General features: G+C 44.4%; 1 protein-coding gene across 3 annotated transcripts in view; it reads left to right on the top strand.

The window, feature by feature from the left end:
• Nucleotides 1–20,193, top strand: part of LOC113142733 (rho GTPase-activating protein 7) — a 65,080-nt gene that overhangs the window by 42,351 nt on the left and 2,536 nt on the right. For 2 of the 3 annotated variants that reach the window (XM_026327915.2, XM_026327917.2), the window contains exons 2-15: nt 9,225–9,296; nt 9,416–9,497; nt 9,834–9,897; nt 10,355–10,962; nt 11,078–11,285; nt 11,633–12,025; nt 13,029–13,348; nt 13,781–13,957; nt 16,233–16,395; nt 17,007–17,205; nt 17,373–17,586; nt 18,983–19,097; nt 19,221–19,436; nt 19,793–20,022. In XM_026327915.2, the coding sequence (XP_026183700.1) occupies nt 9,225–9,296; nt 9,416–9,497; nt 9,834–9,897; nt 10,355–10,962; nt 11,078–11,285; nt 11,633–12,025; nt 13,029–13,348; nt 13,781–13,957; nt 16,233–16,395; nt 17,007–17,205; nt 17,373–17,586; nt 18,983–19,097; nt 19,221–19,436; nt 19,793–20,022 (3,061 nt within the window). The remainder of the gene's footprint in view (nt 1–9,224; nt 9,297–9,415; nt 9,498–9,833; nt 9,898–10,354; nt 10,963–11,077; nt 11,286–11,632; nt 12,026–13,028; nt 13,349–13,780; nt 13,958–16,232; nt 16,396–17,006; nt 17,206–17,372; nt 17,587–18,982; nt 19,098–19,220; nt 19,437–19,792; nt 20,023–20,193) is intronic. The other variant, XM_026327916.2, reaches the window with a different exon arrangement.

A 20,193-nucleotide genomic window follows, 5' to 3' on the forward strand; every position in this document is an offset into this window, starting at 1 on the left:
GTGATGAAACCATTGGGGCTGTCATCTGCAGATTTATTGTAAGGCAAGTTAACCAAGCTGAAAACTCAGTTTGCTCTAGACAAGCATTTGTTATCGGCTGGTTCTCAAAATATCCACAAATATCCAAATGGACAAATCTTATTGCTAAAATAAGTAGCTTTTTACGATTTCAATTACATGCCAAGAGTTGATCAAAAACCCAAAATGTCTTTGGCTCTTAAACGTGACGACTTCCTCTTTTCTCTGGTGATAGCATGGTGAATTAAACGTCACTTTATAGCTAACATTTTAAATATAGTTAGTTTTAAATGTAAAAACTAAACTGTAAAGCAGACCCAGTTAAAGTTAAAGGGAGAGATGTGGTGATTAAACACAAATGTGAACGTCTTGGTTCACAGCTGACATTGTTTGTGTGCACACGTTGCTCTGCAGTTTTTATCTCTATGTGGAATAGGTCAACAAACAAAACATAAATAAACTTAACTTCAGTGCGTTTTAATATGTGCTGTCAAAATACAAAGGTTTGGTGGGACCTGTTGTGTGTGTGTTTCTCCTCAACGGTTAATGAGCTGCAGTTGTTTCTGCTCATGTGCACAAGTGGCTCATTAGCATCCAGCGCTAACAGGACAACCTAACATCTGACAGGAGAGGTGAGAAATTCTGCTGTGCAAACTATCTCCACTTGTTTCCTCACTGAATAAATCACCACATGATAAACAGGAAGTCTGATTTGTTTTGCTCTTTAAAGTTACACGGGAAAATTAGCAGATCCATGTAAGCTTACAAACCTCTTATTGGCTCTTTAAACTAGAAAAGGAAAGTCTACAAAACATTCAGGTGGCAGGCTTCAGGATTCAGCTAATGTTAACCTGAGTTCTGTTCAGCTCTGTGCTGTTAAGATGAACCAAAAAAATGAAGCTGATGTTCTCTCCAGTGTCTGTAATTAGCCCGAGCTGGTTTCTGCACCATTAGGGGATGATACAGACGTGCTGTGAGTCATTTTCTAGTCAGATCATATTGGTTTCAGTAGTAAAATCACCCAGTTAAACTTTTACATGAACACTTTGATACTTATTTGCTTTCTAGTGAAATGTGATGTGATCTGTTTGTTAAATTTGAAGCTATCACAACTTAATTATCCATCCACCCACCCATCCATCCATCCACCCATCCATCCATCCACCCATCCATCCACCCATCCATCCATCCACCCACCCATCCACCCATCCACCCATCCATCCACCCATCCACCCATCCATCCATCCACCCATCCATCCACCCATCCATCCACCCATCCACCCATCCATCCACCCATCCATCCATCCATCCATCCATCCATCCATCCATCCATCCATCCATCATCTGTACCCTCTTAGTCCTAACCAGGGTCACAGGGATCTGCTGGAGCCTATCCCAGCTCTCTTTGGGTGAAAGGTCACCAGTCCATCACAGGGCCAATTTAATTATATAAAACAAAAAAAACGAAATACCAGCTAGTTAAAAATCCACGTAGCAGCTCACTAGTTAACACATAATCCCACGTCTTCTCGTTTATGACTCTGGCTCAGCTCATAACGCTGTAAACCAGCAAAGCCTCATCTTTACATGGACTACAAAAACAAGAGATGCTAGTATCTTTGGACACAGACTGATTATGGGTTGTCCTGTACTTGATGGACAGATATGAGAGTGGTATCGATTTGGTCATCAACTCTCCTCCAGAAATCCAATAAACATATTTCCCAAAATGTCATACTATTCTTTTAGCAATTTGATAATTTCAGCTAAATGTTTTGATGCTAATGCTTAGCTTGAAAGACACCCGCCTAAACTCTGAGCATGTTTTGTAGCTGAACCGCCTCTGCTGGACTACACTAAGTCTTTTTACAAGAAGCTGAATTTTGAAATCCAGTTAAGCAGGTTGTCTTCTTGCTTAAGAAGATGATGCCTCAGTAAACTGATATAAGACAGAGTCATTTTGACCATTTGTAAACACCTACATTCAATCAAAAGACTAAACGGCCTTTCTATTGGTTTTTACTCCTGCCTATATTCATCAGCACCATCTTTCAATTTGAGGGCACGATTTACTGTTTCTCATTAACATTTGTTAAAGCTCTTTCTCAGAGCCCTGTCCTTGGACTCAAATTGCTCCAGCTCGCAGCAGATTTGCTTTGCTCAAGCTCAAAACTTTAAATTTTGCTCTCAGACACAAACTGCTGCAATAACTCAATACCTCAAAATCCACCAAGCAATAAAAAGCCATGTACGGTTTAGACCAGTGAAATGATCGCACCCACTGAGCCAGCACGTTTGCTTTCCTTCTTAGAGCGTCCTCTATGGTTTATCCGCTCCGTCTCCCCTGGGGTTTGTCACATCCTTTCCTTTCCTGTGTGACTTGAATGAAGACAGGTATAAAACCCCAGTCCTTCGTAGACAAACCAGCTGGTTCTGAGCCTTAAGCAGAATCGAAGACAGGCAGTTTATAAAAAGCTTTATATAATTTAATTTGACTGATAAAGACGTCTTTTGACAGGTAGAATTAGCAGCTGTTAAGTTAATTTTGGATCCAGAAATAAGAAAATAAGGAAATCTTCTCTGTCATGTGGTTTAGTTTGGCTTGGCTTTGTGACAGCTGGTTTTCTGCCCAGCAGCACATTGCTGGGCCGTGTCATATCTGTTTCTATGAAATGCCACTGTAGTCTCCAGTTTGCTTCACAGTAACCTGAGACTGCTTATCCAAACTCGGTAAAGTCATCTTTCCACTGGCACCAATTCTCAGGGCAGACTTTGTTGTTAGCAACGCAGGGCAACAGTGCACAGCAGTGATTATACCTGGTACAAGCCAGTGCAGACACATCTGCCACCTGTGGGTACGCCAGGTCATACTCAGGCAGCCACAGTTGAACAAAAACAATTAATAATAAAAACAGGGACGCATTAAAAAAGCCAAATACATGTAGGAGACAGAAAAGGACAAATGCCATGAATGTGACAATTCAACAGGCAGAAAGTTGAAATTTGCTCCAAATTTATATTAGTTTAAATCTTTTTTTTGTTTTGTTTTTTTTTTTGTTTAATACCATAAATCATCCATTTCCAGGTCGAGACCCAGAGGTGGCTCGCAGGAGATTTTATTTGGGTCACCAAATGAATTTGCAGAATGACTCTATAGTCTTTAATTTAGGATTATTACCTGCAGTAACCTACACCTCTGAGGCTGAACTTCAGGCCCAGCTCGTGGCCATATTGCAAGTATTCACCGTCTATGTTGTCGCTGATGTGCAGGAAGTAAAGCTGTGGTTTAACAAACATATGTCCCGTATAAAGGGCTGGTTTATAGTCATTTTTAAAAAGTGAAGCCAAAGAAGAAGGTTTGGAAACTGTGTATGCCTGAAAAAAAAACCCTCTCCATTGTTTTGGCAAAACATAATGGTAAAAAATGAAACGTAGGTTTTGTCTGCTGCTTCCTGTCAGCAGCTAATGTCAGGCTTTACAAAAACACATCAGCAGTTTGTCAACATCGAGTCTTAATCGCGAGATGGTTTTGATGACATGAATGATGATCAGTTTAACCACAATCACGTCTTTCTTTCATTTCAGTCATTTTTTTGGGCTGAAGTTACTGAGGAATGCAGTTAGGGAAAAGATTAGAAGAATTTGGTACAGCAGAAATGATGGATGTCACCAATTCATCCATAAACTCAACCTTTGGCTGACTTCATAGTGGCCATTATGACGTTTGTAGCTCCTGGTTTACACGGATCTGACAGGTCCTCTGTCATTCTTGTTTGTTTACCAGGGTTTGTCCCTGCAGGCTTAAGAAAGTCTGAGCACATCTGAATCTTAATTTAGCCAAATAATTCTCCTGCATTGGTTGATATAATTAATTCATGTCTCAGATGTGTTATAGCTGATCATTTTAACAGAACCTTTACCAAAACCAAATCTCGATGTATAAATTCATGAAACGATGACATCTGACCTTCTAGCACGTGGATGTGTCCTCTGTAGTCTACCTTTTATGATGGAGCTATATGGGACTATGCTTTTGGGCTGGTAGTTGTACTTTTGAGTGAGCTGCTCCGCACAGGTCATTTATGTAACAGATCAGTTTCTCTGGATAATCAAGAAAAAATCTAACACTTCAGGATCTATCACTTGTTTCCTTATTTTAAAGGCTGGAGCAGATGTTTTTGTAGTCACACCTCTGATCTCAGACCTTGCCCCGGCTGAACTTGCTGGACTTAGAGGGGGATAAATGCCTTTACAGACAAAGGGAGGCATCACTTACCATTTTGACAGCTGACATACCTCTGATCTTCATCCCAGAGCATTTAATCCGCCAGCAGCCATGCAGGCATTCAAGTATGGCAACCCCAAATAGCATTTATTGGTAATAGTCAGCAAATGTTCAGAGAGAAAGGAGACAAATACCAGAATACCAAAATTGAAAACAGAATACCTACCTGGAGTAGCTTAACGCCTCAAATGCTGGTTAAATATTGGACTTAGTAGAAATTAGGCTCTTTGTAAATATGGTGAGAGGAGGAGGATCCACTTGTTCGGCTATTATAGATTATTTGTGACAATATTCCTCTCATTCCTCACTGCTCTACTGCAGCTGTCTCATATGCAGATAAGATCTATATGAGATTTAAAACACTTTCAGTTTCATTTAGGAACAAATGTGCATCTCCAGTGGACAGATTATAAAATTACTATCCATCTTGGTTTTCTTGGCTACATACAAATCTGGGTCAGCAGTCCTCCCATTCAGAGGCTAGTGATAGAGCACCTGAAGATGATATAGGCAGACTATGGCAGGAGAAAATATCCCATACACGTCAGAAAGAGGTGGAAGTAATTACATCTGCACCTGTGGTGGTTTGAACAATCACATAACAATCTGATCTGCCCACTATGCATTGATTTTGTAAAAAAAAAAAAAAAAAAAGATTGTTGAAATTGCTTTTGTTATGTCAGGACAGTGTCTGATAATTCATAGCTTAAATGAAATCTCCAGCAACACTAATATAATATATATAAAAATGATTAACACAGCAGAAAATGAAATATTCACACAAGTGTGGCCTTGTGATTTTAAATCGGTGAAATCCCTGACCTGGCAGTCAAGTACTGACTGTTAATAATTCATAGGAATTCATAACCCTAACTCTGGAGGATAATTTTTGAAATGTAGTCAGAGGAGTAAAGTAAGTTGGAGGAACAGCCATGGCTTTCCTCTAGTTTGTAATGATTGCACTGACAGAAAAACACAAAATTATTCTAATTTATGGTTTTCGTTGTGTTGGTGCCCGTCAGAGCTTTGGTGTTCAGACAAGCATAAACACCCAAACGGTCCACCGAGCACGTAACCCCGCCATCCACAGTTCCTCCCAGCATCCAGACGCATGCTGTCCAGTTTCCTGGCGCTAGCAGGGTGGAGCCGCTCTAATCACATATCCAGATCTCTTATCAGAGCCCAGAGGGGCCAAATCACAACTTCCTCAGAGACACAGTGATTTGGAAAGGGAAGAGGCCACTGCCTGCTGCAGTGCTACTCAAACAGCAGCCCGGCAGATACCATCAGTTACGTAAAACACAGAGCGAGTAGAGAGGGGCCCTGAATGTGGCCGTGTGAAGTCAGGGGCCAAACATGCAGGTCCTGCGTGAAGCTTATTGTTGTTTCTGACAGCTGGGCACTGTTTTGTTCCTGACTCTTAAGTTATGAATTAAGATCGTTCTGAAGGCTCGACTGGCTTTGTTTTGAGTCAAGAGCAGAATATGTAGGTGCTTATTGTACAGCTGTTCACACTGTACAAGCATTTCCTTCCTACAGGATCACTTGGTAACAGTGGGTGGCTTTGCCATCATCACCTCCATTGTAGAGCTTCTGTGAAATGGGAGCAGTCGTTAAACAGCTTCATTGGGGTAATAATGTTAAAGCTCTAATCATTTTTCACACTTATCTTTGAGTCGGGAGAAAAGACAGTACAAGATATCTAAGCATCTGTGATAGAGCTACAGTCTGTGTAAATAGCTCATTTTATTATTGCAGTTATTAAATCTGACAAAATAATCTACCACTAAACTGCACAAATGGAAATGTTTGTGTTGCAATGTAATATCAGTATATATGAGGACCTCATCCACAGATACAGTCTTGTTTCACTGCACTTTCCAAATGTTTATTATTATTATGCTAAAATCTAAATGTTACTTTCTCACTGAAGCAATGAACTGAAATGACTTTAATCCAAACTTTAGGATGAAATATAAGATCTTATTATTGTTATGGATCTCTCCATGTACTTATGGTTGCTCTGTGTATATGATGTGGATTGTGAGCATTAGAGAACATTAGTGTAAAGTTTGGCACAGTGGCCGAGTGGGTCATGTGCAGCAGAGAACAGTTTGATGGTGTTTGCTTCAGCTTATTCTGGATTCATCGCAGTCTGAGAAAGGCCTGGGGGCTAACTGCTCAGACACGTTGGCTAACTGCTCGGGCATGTTGGCTAACTGCTCAGACACGTTGGCTAACTGCTCGGGCACGTTGGCTAACTGCTCGGGCACGTTGGCTAACTGCTCGGGCACGTTGGCTAACTGCTCGGGCACGTTGGCTAACTGCTCGGACACGTTGGCTAACTGCTCAGAGACGTTGGCTAACTGCTCAGAGACGTTGGCTAACTGCTCGGGCACGTTGGCTAACTGCTCGGGCACGTTGGCTAACTGCTCGGGCACGTTGGCTAACTGCTCGGGCACGTTGGCTAACTGCTCAGACACGTTGGCTAACATCTGCTCTCACTTTGTGGTGACTGTGTTCTGGTGATGGCTCACGTACGTTTTGCATTTGGTTTGCTGTGGTAATAGAAAGTCAATGTGAGGGGAAAATGAAGTGAACTGGGAGAAGAGGATTGTAACTGTTGCTAACATGTTAGCCAACGTTACTTATAAGGACATTAAGGCAGCAGATGTAGCTTGTATTTGTTAGCCTCTGCTACCTCATTCATTCAGCTAAAGTTAAAGAACTTCCTCTGCTGTCAGAGACAAAGCAACAACCTGGACACTTCTCTGCTCAGATGAATCAAATCAAGTCATCTCTGTCCATAATTGAGCATTTCTTACAGAAAAGACTGAAAATAGATCTTTTCCCTCGGCTCCCATCTCTTTTTGAGTGATCACAGGCAGAGAGGTTGGTACTTTGCTGATCTGGGCTTCCGGGTGTTCTGCCTTTAGTTTTTGACATATTTCATTTTGCCTCGCTGCTTTTCCTCCACCCAAACTGCTTGTAGCCTGTAAGGAATCAAAGGAAATCAAGTTTGTTTTTTCATCCAGGTTCGATCAGCTCCTCTGCTTTGCAGTCGTGTCTGGGCGATGCCTACAGTACAACTGTAATCCATTTTCTGTACAACTGCCCTGGAGTGCTTTGGCTTTGAATTCTTTACTCAAGGACAGATCATTGTAATAATAATAATCGTGATTTCCCAGCAGGCTTTGGGACTGTAGCCTGGGACATTTTCAGATCTGAGCCACTTTTCCTTTAAGCGGCTTTAATGCTCTGGTTTAGGTGCAAAATGAGTTTAAATGACTTGTGACCCTCAGAGTAGCAGCACGACAGGCTGTGTTTCTCAGCCAGTGGGGAAAACAGGGTCTGGGCTCTAACTCTGGTGGATCCACATATCCCCGGATTTACAGATCCTCTTGTGGACATGTGAGGCTGCCGTTCGGCAAGCACACTTGATCCTTTTTCTATGTCAGACGTCACATCTCCGTCGAAGAAATAAGCTCAGATTTTTAACCAGCAGGTTGTTTGAAAGGTCAAAGTTTTTCCATTCAGTCTTTACTTTAAATTGTCTGTTCCTCGCATTCAGGCAGTTTTTCTTTCTCTCTTTCCCTTCTGTCATTTTGATGTCTCCCATATTCAGTAAATTTCCCCCCAGTGTTTACATATCTGCACCATCTGCTTTGTGTCGCGCTGTTCTCCTGACCCCCCGGGGCGTCTGGGGAAGCAGCGAGACCACATCACGAACCAAGTTCCCATCCTGCTGTCAAATGAATTTTGGGGCAAACTTTTGAAAAGTCACAAAAGATAAAACGTGAATTAGGCGTCTTTCTCTCCGTCATCTCGGCTGAAGTGAATGAGCGGGCAGTAAAAAACACAACCACCAGACAAGAAGTGTTTGAAGAAGCGATCAGTCACAGGCAAACGGCTGCTGTTGTTCTTTAGTGTCGGCTAATGTCGGCCATATTTCATGCTGCCTGAATATGAAAACAAGAAATGCCCTTGGCAGCGCTCTAACTGCGATGGGCTCTTATGCACGCAGAGGAGGAGAGAGACGGTTTAACGTTTCAGGGAGAGCTGTGGTGGACAAATATTTTGAAGCCTCTCAGAAAATCCAAATCCTTGTCTGAGCTGTGCAGCCAGACTGAGAGAGTCGCTCCTTATTGTAAACACCCTGATCCAACAAAACATTTTTATGCTTCAAGGGAGAATTTTTTATATATATATATATATATATATATATATGTATATTATTCAGCTTTTTCTAATACAGCATGATTTTCACAGAAGGACTCGACTGTAATTTTTATGTTACAGTGACTTATTAGATAAAAGCAGTGGGGGGAAAAGAACAGTCTTAGGTTTCTGGCTGTAGCTGGATGTGTTTATATTCTTTAGCTCAGGACAAATTACCGTCTGCTGTTAGGGCACCTGAGCGACAGGTGAGGTGAGGATGCTCGTCGTGCGTTGCCTTCAAGGTTAATCAGATTATGAACAGCACTGGTATAAACTTTAATGGAAGTTTTACAGAGCAGACACATTTGAAATAAATCCTTTTGTTTTCTGTGACTGGCCTGTGGTACCTGTTGTGTTGGTCCACCTGTCTGTAGCCACAGGCTCAGAGTGAAAGGAAGTGAATGGATGAAAGAACAAAAAAAAAAATACAGACGTAGGAAAAAAGCCTCTTTTCCTACGTCTGTCTCAGAAGCACCATCCCCATTCTCAGCCAATTAGCTGTAATTAAAATTGAGAGCCACAGATAATTAATAGCCTTTATGTGCTTCCAGTTTTCCTCCCTTAGAGTTTTTTTCTTCCCGAATGTAAATGTAATTAAACTTCATAAACAGACGACTGATTAAGTGCAAATATTTGCCCTCTTGAAGTGGGTGGAGCATGAAATGATTATAATTGAATCAAACACTGTTTTTCTTCTCTGCAGAGATTGAAGCCAAAGAGGCCTGTGATTGGCTGCAAGCGGCCGGCTTCCCTCAGTATGTGCAATTACTCAAAGGTAAACATGCAGCTGCTAATCTAACCCAGCACCACACGGCTCGTAGAATCAGCTCCAGGAGGATACACACACTGTCTCACGCTGCATCTTACTGTCATCTGTTTTCGTTTGTGTGTCAGACGGCAGGTTCCCCGTTGACATCGAGTGGGCGAAGCGTGATCACCACTTCCTGGATAAGGATGCCCTCGAGTCATTTTCCAGGTAACACACTCGTGCAGTTAAATGTGCAGGTGCACTGTGGATGTGAACTGATCAATACACCATGAAGCAGAACATACAGACGAAGGTAATACCCAATGAGTTCAGCTACTCGCTAAAAGTTATGTTTGATAACAGTAATGTTACCCACACTAAACTGAAAGTGCAACAGGAATCAGCCTTATAATCAGCCGGTGGACAGTGTAACGAAAAATAATATAAGTATCACTCCCAGAGAGGGACTAAACTGGTCCACCTCTGGTCATGGGTTCTCACATTTTAAAGAAGCTAAGGCTCTGGCAGTCTAACCACCATGTTCCTCTCTTGCTCCTCTTTCAGGAGATTAAGCACTTTAAACAAATGTGTTGAAATGAGGCTGGAGCCGCGGAGATCGAAACACAGGGTGAGTGTTGAGAGCGAGCACCAAGAAACTCACAGCAGGGTCCTCACATCAGGGGAGGGGTTGTCACACCACGAGATCTGCTTGTTAAGCATCATTTCATCTTGATTTTGACTGATATCAGCTGTGAGGTCCTCTCCTCTGTTTCAGTGATATTTAATTAGGATTGGATCATTAAGATTATTCTTTTCTTTTCATGTGAGAAACAAACAAAGTATTTTATAATGTGGTTTGTTTGGGAAAAGTTTTGTCCTCAAAGCAGCTGAAGTGCAAATAAATTCCAGGTTCCCCCATTTAACAGCACGTCATGCCTGTAGAGGCGTTTATGTGCGTTTCAGGTGTTTGTTTGAGTGCAGGTGTTCTGTTGTCAGTTTGTGGATATCAGTGTAGTGAAGCACCATCTGGAATAATTGTGCAGATTTTTGTGAGCTCCTGTCTGTGAACCCGTCATCTCTTCCAGAGAGACGACTGTGACGAGGAAGACTTCTGCGCCATCAGTCCCAACTGGACTTATGACAGGCGAACACAACGATGGCGGCGCCTCGACTCCACCTTGGACAGTCCTGCTGCACTTCAAGATGTGCCTCTGTGTGATGTCAGCGACCGCCATGATGTCTCCTCCATCCACAGCTCCAGTAGCACCGACAGCGAAGGCCATGACAGACATCACAAGACTAACAGTGAACCCACGACCATCGTACCCACTTCTGCGGCCAGCACCACAGACGACCAGGAGACCAGCAGGAGCTCCTCCCGCTGCTCCTCTGCAAATAAGACCCCATCCCTGGACAACTCTTTGAGCGGGCCCCCCTCTCCCGGTGGAAGTGGTGGAGGATCTTCCTCCATGAGTCTGGAAGCCGAGGGCTGTTCCCCAGACAGGCTGCCCAGGAAGAAGTGCACCAGCCTGCTGAGGAAGATGGACAAACTGAGGCTGAGGGGGACAACTGGCCTGCTCCCGTCTGGTCAGAGCGGTGGAGAGAGCAGTGGCCGTCGGGCTAAGCGTGTTATTAGCAGGCCAGTTCTCATCCAATCAGAGGACAGGATGGAGAGTCTTCAGTGCCCATCAAAGTGAGCTCTGAGGATCTTTGTATAACAACTTTTACCAAAGTCGAATTCAAAGTCACAGAAAAATTTTCCTCATTCGTCTCTAACGCTGGAGTTCTGTCTTTCTGAATGTCTGCAGTGTACGGGGTCCGCCCAGCAGCCGGGCGTCTTCCTCGCCTTCGTCTCCACACACCGTCAGCAGCAGCAACAGCCACTCAGAGAGCAGCAGCACTGTCAGCACGCCCAGTCCAGTCACCCGCGTCAGGAGCAACTGCAAACGCTCCAACAGCAGCGTAGGTGTCGGTGGGGGACCGGCCCGGGACGACCAGAACCACATGGGCTTAGAGGTCAGTTCTTCAAAGAGCAGTGTCTTAATCTGAGCAAACTGCTTTTACCGGACGACGTTGTTGTGATGCAGCTGACACGGATCTTTGGCCTGTCACAGTTAATACAACTCCCAGACATTTTAATTTCATTTTAAATGTATCCAGCAAGAACATGGTTTACTCATTTGCTGCCCCGAGTACAAACAGCTGGTGATTTTATGTGCACTAAGTGGTTTATGTGGTCTTGGATATTCATTTCAGCCATTTGTTTTTCAATGTATATGCAGGACTTACTTTCCACCACTGCATAGATGGATAGTTAGAATTTTCTTTCTTGTTTTTATTGATCCATCTGTTCCCTCTTTCAGGACTATAGGACCCAGATGAACAGCAGCAGCAGCAGCCACGAGAGCCTGGTGTTCCAGATTCCCCAGGGGCACAAACCGGGGACCTTTCCCACCTCCCTCGCACACAAACAAATCCTGTCCCCCATCATCGACAACACCTCTGTCAACTGGAGGACCGGGAGCTTCCACGGCTACATGGGGAGAAACAGCTGTCGTCGTGGCCCCTCGTCGCTGGCCGCCGGTGACGGGGACCCCCTGTCTTCGTGTTCACATGATGTCGCCACCCCCAGGCCGCTCGTGGCGTTGTCTCACCGGCTGAGTATTTATGACAACGTGCCCGACAACCAGCAGCTGTGTGAAAGCAGAGGAGGCAAAAGCGGCAGTGACACAGAACGGATGAGTGAGGAGGCAGAGGTGGGTTTTTTAAAAACAACATGGGTTGCCATGCAAACACAGCCACACACTGGGCTCTGTGTTAGGCTGGACTGTTAGATATTGGCAGACTTAGAAATGGTTTTCTTATTTCTGAGACAGAATCCTGAAATTCCAGTGTCTCTGTTTCATCTGAAAGCAGCAGATAATTTGTGAGGTCTTGTAAATGTGGAAACCAAAAGTGGAGCTGAGCTGTCCAGGTGCTGAACAGGTGACCTCTGCTGAAGGGCGTCTGTCCATGGTGCTGAACATCTGACTGTTTTCCTCCCGTCTGGCTCTGTGTGATCGTATGATCAGGCCAGAGTGGGAAGCAGTAAATGAGTACTTGTGTTTGCAGTAACTGTCATTGTTAGGGATCAACATGTACAATATATTATGGCTATTTTGTGTGGAAAGGCAGTAAAACTCTGCCATCTGTCCCCCTTCGTGAAGGGTTTACAGACTGCTTCAAATCCACATTGACACAAACAATGAAGGGGCCCTCTCTCTCTCTCTCTGGCTCGCCTTCATTTCCACTAAAAAACGGATAAAGAAATCTCTGTGAGTCTATAAAAACACAGGTAACTCAATTGAGGATATTGATTCTGCTGGGCTAAGCTCCATATGGAGTTGGAGTGTTCCCATAAAGCCAGAGATCATTTCGTGAGTGGTCGTATCAAATTCCATTTTAGATTGAAACTGTACAGTCATCTTCGACAGCTGATATAAATCACATTAAATCAGACCTTCTTCTCTCTAACGTGGCAGAGGCTCAGCTTGGATTAAAGACGGCAGGAGGGGAAGTAAACCCTGATATTTAAATATTGGAGAAGTTCTTAGGAAATGACTGCTGAACGTCATCCAAAGCAACAAACATGAAACTATGTCTAAGCTTTGTCCTTCATCTTTGTAGTCAGTGTGTCCTTTAAAGCCTCCCCACTTGGTTTTCATGGGAAATGAAGTTATTTTGCTGGAACTGACCTGGGATTTTCTTTCCTTCTCCCAGGTGAGGCAGCTGTTGTCAAATGAGGACATTTTCTCAGCGTTGGACAGCGTGTTGGAAAGGATCAGCGACCTCCAACAACTGGTCTCTACCTGGTCTGAGAGTCTGTCTGAGGACGACTGTCAGAGAGGGTCCTCCCCTTCGTCCTCCTCTTCCTCTTCTTCCTCCCAAGACTCTCCATGCCCGTCGTCTCCCAGTCACATCCACCTGGAGCATTCAGAGGAGGAGGAGGAAGAGGAGGAAGAGGAGGAGGAAGGAAGCTGTGCGAAGGCACGAGTGAACAGAGAGGAGCCGAGGACAAGATCACCACAACCCAGAAGCAGGTGAGAGCGCCTGGTGTGTGAGGCAAAGGTTTTATTTGCACAGTGAGAGCCGCAAATTTTGCAGATTTTTCTGAGGCTGTAGCTGAACACGTGAACGAATCAGTCACTCACTGACGACAGCTATTGAAATGTCATTTATTAGTTAAGCAGCACAAACCCAACAGATTAGCCATGAGCACAAACACTAACTAGGCAGATGAGAACGAGGCAGCTCTCTGTGATCACATTAACATGCAGATGTTAGCATCTGTGTTATTGGGGCATCTAAATCGATCAATACAAGTAATTAAAAACATGTTGATCTGCTGCAACACTCATCAAGTTTTAAACAACTGGTAACCAGGCAACATCTTCTGTAATAACACTGATTTTCCTCAAGAATGCACGTCTGCCCAGTTTATATTAACTGTTGCATGTCTGACTGCTGTGCAGCAGAGTGAGCCGGCAGCAGCACTGGTCCAGCGAGCAGAGCCTGCCCCCCCTGGCTACCAGTCCAGGAGTGGAGAACCAGTCTGTGTCCCAGTTCCTCCTGCTGCGGAAACTCTCCCTGCTCAAACTCACCGCTCTGATGGACAAATACTCCCCGTCCAGCAAGCAGGGCTGGAGCTGGTAAGAAATGAATGGAGAACAAAGAACAGAGGCCCGGGGCGTATTCTGAGTGATTTCATGCATTAAAATAAACTTAAGGTTCAGCAGAGATCGAGCACAAACTTAAAGAAGAGAAACAAATCTCAGTAAAAAACAGTGAACACCTGTGTGGAAACACATCTTCAAGGAAACAACAGTGGAAAGGAGGGCAGGGCTGTGGGTGGAGGGTAAATATTTTAGGCAGCCTATTTGAGAAGATTCATTCATTATTCATGGCTCAGGTGCAGACCTGCTTCCAGATGCTTTCAGAGGAAGAAGTGCCTTCCAAAAGAACCCCGGGAAAGACTGCCAGTCGCTCACTGTGGGTCTGTGTTCTGGGGAAGTCTCAGGGAGGTTTGGTTATGTGGTCCTTTCTGCTCGCTGTGGATTATTTCCTCACATTCCCACCACAGAGGATATTTACTCAGATTTGTGCCTCATCTTTTGGGGCTTAAGGGTGAAACTGTGTTATTTGCTCAGGAGTCACAGTGCAGGTATTTTGACACTTATGTGTGTTTGGTCTCATGTATGATGGATTTTAAAATATGGGAGGAGTGAATGGAAATTTGAGACATGTTTAGTGTGAACAGCTGGTTTCAGTCCTGAATGGCTCAGGTGAAGAAATACCTGATTCAGTCACTTCGGTCTGGAAACTTCCCCCTACTGCAGGTTTATGGGGACAAACATAAATCTCTCTGCTCTACTACACTTCTTTAAATATATAGATTTACTCATTATCAAAATATCTGATCACTTTTTTCTTTTCTATCCACCATTTGTCTGTCAACACTCCTCTAGGCCTGATGGGCTCAGGGCCCAGTGTTCTGGTTACTTGTAACTGCACCAAAGGACACGTTTATTGTAGAAAGGGTCTGCAAACTGCATGTTTCTGCTGCGTGTATTATTATTATTATTATTATTACCACCGCACGTGGATTTAATGCGATCAGTGTTTTGCCTCCCACACCGTGTTTTTAAGAATAAACCTTCAAGCACAATTGAGACAAATTCATTTTTAAGAACAATAAAACATTGGAATATACGGCTTGTTTACGCTGCAGAATATTAGTGTTTTTAATGCACATGAGCTGCTTGTTTTATGCTTTGGTAGAAAACCAATTAAGTTTTTGCAGAGGATGTTGTATGCGGAGAGATAAGGCCGAATGTGGGAGCCGAGGCTTGAACAGAAAACCCTCCTGAGAAACTGTGACTCCTCATTCATCTTTAATTTGCAGGATCAGATTTGTTCAGCGGGAGATTCGGTTAAAACAGCAGGTTGCACGAGCCTCAGCCAGGGTTTGTTATTTAGTAATGCAGAACTTTTTTTATGTGCATGTGGGTCCTGTGGCAGCAGAGCAGAGGGATCACAATGTTAAACCCAAATTAGATGACTTAGGTCTGATGTGGCTCCACAGCACTGTCAGGCCTAATGCTCCGGTGAGGCTTCGGTTATCGGTTCAGGTCTGATTTAATCAGTGATACCAAAATGAGTATGTGAAGATTAAAAACACAGTAATTAGGGCCGATACTCCTTCCTCCAAATAGCCAGTTTGTTTCTGAGAGAGATGTGGGGCAGCAACTCGGATGGAGCCAGAGCTAAAAAGCATTTAGAGTGTGTGTATGAAGCCATTTCTTTGTGCTGCTGCACTTTGACAGCAGCAGGGCTCCTGTGTGTTTTTATAACTTTGAGGATGATGAGTCAAGTAGAGAAAAGGCTTTAATACTCGCTGGTGGAGTGCTCTGGATCGCTTTTATTTTGACTATTACCAGCCTTCAGTCCAGAGTGCACTCTGCCCTCCACCATTTTCACTGTGAGCAGATAAAGATAAAAGCTTTGCAGTTTTCTGCCCATTTTTACAACAGTAAAAACTTTTTGGGAACATAAGTGTCCAAGAAAAGCAAATAGCTGGTGTTTGAAGGTTTTAACACAGTTGTTCAAAAAAAAAAAAAAAAATCCCATGTCTTTGTTCATCATCCAGAGTTTCTACACACCCCCCATTTTTCTGATCTGGATGGCACATGCATTTCAGCGATCACCGGGGACTTATGTAATCAGAAGCAGTTTATTTGGCTCTTCCTTCAAAAGGAAACGGATCCAACAGCAGCCAAGTTGAGCAGTTTTTTTCCAAGCTTGACTGGTTGAGATTAGATACTCCCAGGACATGTGCCAAGTAGTTTTTCAGCATACATTAATTCCACATCTTTAACCTCGACACCAGTCAACAGACGCTGACGGACGTCTCTCTGTGTCCTGCAGGACTGTTCCTAAACCTCAGAGGAAGACTAAGGTGATGATGGAGGCAAAAGGCCGGCAGGTGTTCGGGGTTCCTCTGCTTCTCAGTGTCCAGCAGACGGGAGAGCCGCTGCCTCCCAGCATCCTCAGAGCCCTGGTCTACCTGAGGACCGAATGCCTGGACCAGGTAATGACACCAGAGCTCATAAATCATCTTACATAGTCTTACATAGTATAAATCATCTTATAGTCCCGACACACTTCAACATTAAAAAGGGACATAATTTAAAATAAAATAAAAAACACTTGGAAACATCAGTGCCAAAAGAATCGGAACAAGACAACCGCGATAAAAACACTGATGGTAAAAAGGGAATAACGGTGTCTTAGGGTAGACTGTGAGTAAATAGGACTGGGCTTCCAGTTTTAAATGAAAGAGACTTTATTATGTCATGCAAGGCCATTTCAAGGATGAGGGATTAGGCAGGAAACCAGCAGGGTGAGCCACAATACGTGGTGGACAGGTTCCTTCAAAAGCTTTAAGAGCAGAACTTTAAAACACCATGAGTCGGTGGAGAGAAGCTGAAATAGGTTTTATATGATCAAATCTGAAAGGTCAGAAAAAAGGGATTTACAATATGCAAAGGTATGAATGTTTCAGCATCATGAAATAATAAAATGGGTCTAGATGATTAAATGCTGAGCCAAAAAATCACTCCCACGTTTTTTAGAAGCCGACCTTCTAAAATGTTTTATTTTCAAATGTTTTTATTTTATTTGTGCCGCATCCTCTGTCAGGTGGGGCTTTTCCGGAAGTCAGGGGTGAAGTCTCGCATCCAGTACCTCCGCGAGCTGGTGGAGTCCGATCCTGACGGCGTTTCGTACGACGGTCAGTCCGCCTTCGACGTAGCCGACATGGTGAAGCAGTACTTCAGAGACCTGCCTGAACCCATCTTCACCAGCAAACTGTGCGAGACCTTCCTTCACATTTACCAATGTGAGCAGGTGCCACTCTCGCTGATAAATGTTGTCACATGAGCAATAATGGTTGAAGCTTCCAGAGAAAACTTCCAGAAAACCTCAACCTGTTGCAGCTTCTGAGCAGCTAAGATCAAATACTCTGCTAATACAACCAGTGATTCAGCTTTGTTTTTCCCCCTGCAGATTTTCCCAAGGATCAGCAGCTGGTTGCGGTCCAGGCTGCCACCTTGTTACTTCCTGACGAGAACAGGGAGGCGCTGCAGACGCTGCTCTTCTTCCTGCGGGATGTGGTGACCTGCGTGGACGAGAACCAGATGACTCCCACCAACATTGCCGTCTGTCTGGCGCCATCGCTCTTCCACCTCAGTGCCCTGAAGAGAGACGCCAACGCAGCCCGGTGAGCTGAGACCACAAATACTGTCTGTAGAAGGATTGTTGAGAAGTGACTCAAGCTTCAGGCAGGACTTTTTTAAATGATAGGAATTTTATTGTGGTTGTCATCATTCCAGGAGAAAGTAGAAATAGATGGAGTGTGTGTGGCATCTGACCCACATTATCACGTTACATAAGACCTGTAGAGGAACCATAGAGGAACACAGAGATCATAAGCATCCAGACTGAGAGTTGTTAATATGAAAATTCACTTGGACTTTATTCTCTGGGCTTTTCACTAGTTCTTGTACTTTGGAGTGTCCTTAAGGGTGCAGTGTGCAAGATTTAAAGGTGTCATAATTATGTTTTCATTAGTGTGAAAAAAAGACTCATTGTGTCTTTAGACTAGAATGAGCGGGTCCCCTTTCACGCAGGCCACCATGTTGCTACAGTAGCCCAGAGTGGACAAACCAGACATTGGCTTCAGACAGGGACCTTCACGATCAGATCCTTCTGACGTTATCCTGCAATCTGACTGAACCCGTAGAAGAAAGTAGTTTCTCCTCAGTGGGAGCTTGTGACAAAAATACTGAACTTAGTTTTGGCTCCAGGCTGATGGTTGTCCAGCCTCTGATTTAGCTTCAGATCCTGAGTTTATCAGTTAGCGTCATGTTTCCAGCTTCTGACGGATCATATCAGATCGAGCTGCTCCACACCTTTTTCAGTTTACACAGGGAGCATGTTACGTAACCTCCACCCATCTCCATCCGGCCTCCACTCCCTCACATGAAAGCTACAGTCTATCTGCTGAGAGCTCGGAAGTGAGAACCCGGGATAGACCAGAGACTGTGAGGCTGAAAATAGTAACTTGAACTTCATTAGGGGGACACTAAGTTTGAAGTAAAGGACACAGAAAGGACTGAAACGAACACTGTGGTGGTCTTTGTCTTTTTGCTGCTTTAGTTTCATTTCAGTTTCAGTTTTTAGTGGATTGAATTCCTTCCTAGTTGTTTTGCATCCATTTTGTCCAGTTTTCTGACTTTTTTAGCTGTTTTTCTTCAGGTGTACCTAATATACTGGCTACTGATTGGATAGAGTTCCTTCTTTAAACTTCTGTCCATTTCATCCTCATGTTCCTCCCTCGCTCTGACGGTGGATGAGCTGTGGTGTGAACAATAACTGCTGGTTTATGAAAACTCATCTGTTTGTCTTTCATGTGTTTACACAGACTTTTTAAAACAGCAGAGCAGGACAGCAGCTCTCAACCAGCCACTTCATGTCTCCTTTTTGATCATATCATAGTCAGTCAACATTTTAATCATGTCAGTGTCTCTGTCTGTGTAAACACATCAGGACAAACTGAGCTGTTTTCTCTTAAAAGCGACTCTGACATTGAGCTTGTTCTTGTGTTACTGCTGTAGGTCGAGTCACAGGAAGTACAGCCTGGGCCGCCCAGACCAGCGGGACCTGAGTGAAACCCTGGCAGCCACGCAGGGCCTGGCCAACATGATCACTGAGGCCCAGAGACTGTTCCAGGTAGAAAAACCAACAAGCTGCTCACGGCAGCAGACTCTTTTTTTTTTTAAATTCATACTGTAGAGAAGGTTTTTGAAAACGGGCTTTTCAGAGAAAACATACATCACAAAGTCCTTTCTGTAGCTTCCAGAGTTTTGGCCTGGTCAGACCTTAACTGTGGACCCTGAGGAGGGAGGAGGCCTGGCGTCGCCCAGTCAGAGCAGAGGCGACGAGGAGCAGGAGGAGAGAAGGAAGAAGCTGCAGCAGAACACACAGCACCTCCTGAAGGAGGCCAGGGACAAGAACAGGGGCTGGCAGAGCCACCCGGCTCCAGAGCACGTGGACCTGGCCTTTAAAAAGGTGAATGGTGGGCACAGTTCAATACCACAGGCTCATTCTGGACTGTCTGAGGACGAAAAAACCACCTCCCTTTAAACGAAATTAAAAACTAACTTTACTCTTTGTGGACCCCGGCCCTCCTTTATTGTCACATTTTGACCAGTTACACTTGTTTGTGTTTTTATCATTTTATGTTTCACTAACTTTGCAACAAGACGTAGCAACGATCACATCATAAAGAAGCTTCCTCTGCCTGTGCCCAGTATATACATGCACTGACCCACCCAACCTGGCAACCCTGACAACAGTGGTGTATTTACTGGGGGCAAACCAGGTTGCTGGGAGCGTCCTGGTGTAACGCTCTTTCTCGTCTCCAGGTGGACGATGGCTGCTCGCTGTGGATGTGGCGTGGCTCTGTAGAGGTGGACGCCCCTCACCAGCAGCTGCTGCACCGGTTGCTGAGGGAGCAGGAGTTGTGGGAGCAAAGCCTGTACCAGGCCGCCGTCATCCAGACCTTGTCCAAGGACACTGAAGTCTACCGCTACCTCCTCCAGAGCCAAGGCCATGACCTGGGCTCCCTGCCCCCCCAGGAGTACCTGCTGCTCAGGTAATGAGGCAAGGAGAGCCCCAGGCTTATGGGCCTCTGGTCGTTAACCTGCCGACAGGTTACACATACAGAGCAGTGAACTGTGTCATCAACCCTCATGTCAGGACATTGGCTTTAGTCCCTTCACTGGGACTCATGGTCTGATTTAGTAAAAAAGTCTCTAACGTCCTG

The sequence above is a fragment of the Mastacembelus armatus genome, chromosome 14, assembly GCF_900324485.2.
Source record: "Mastacembelus armatus chromosome 14, fMasArm1.2, whole genome shotgun sequence".
Taxonomy (NCBI): domain Eukaryota; kingdom Metazoa; phylum Chordata; class Actinopteri; order Synbranchiformes; family Mastacembelidae; genus Mastacembelus; species Mastacembelus armatus.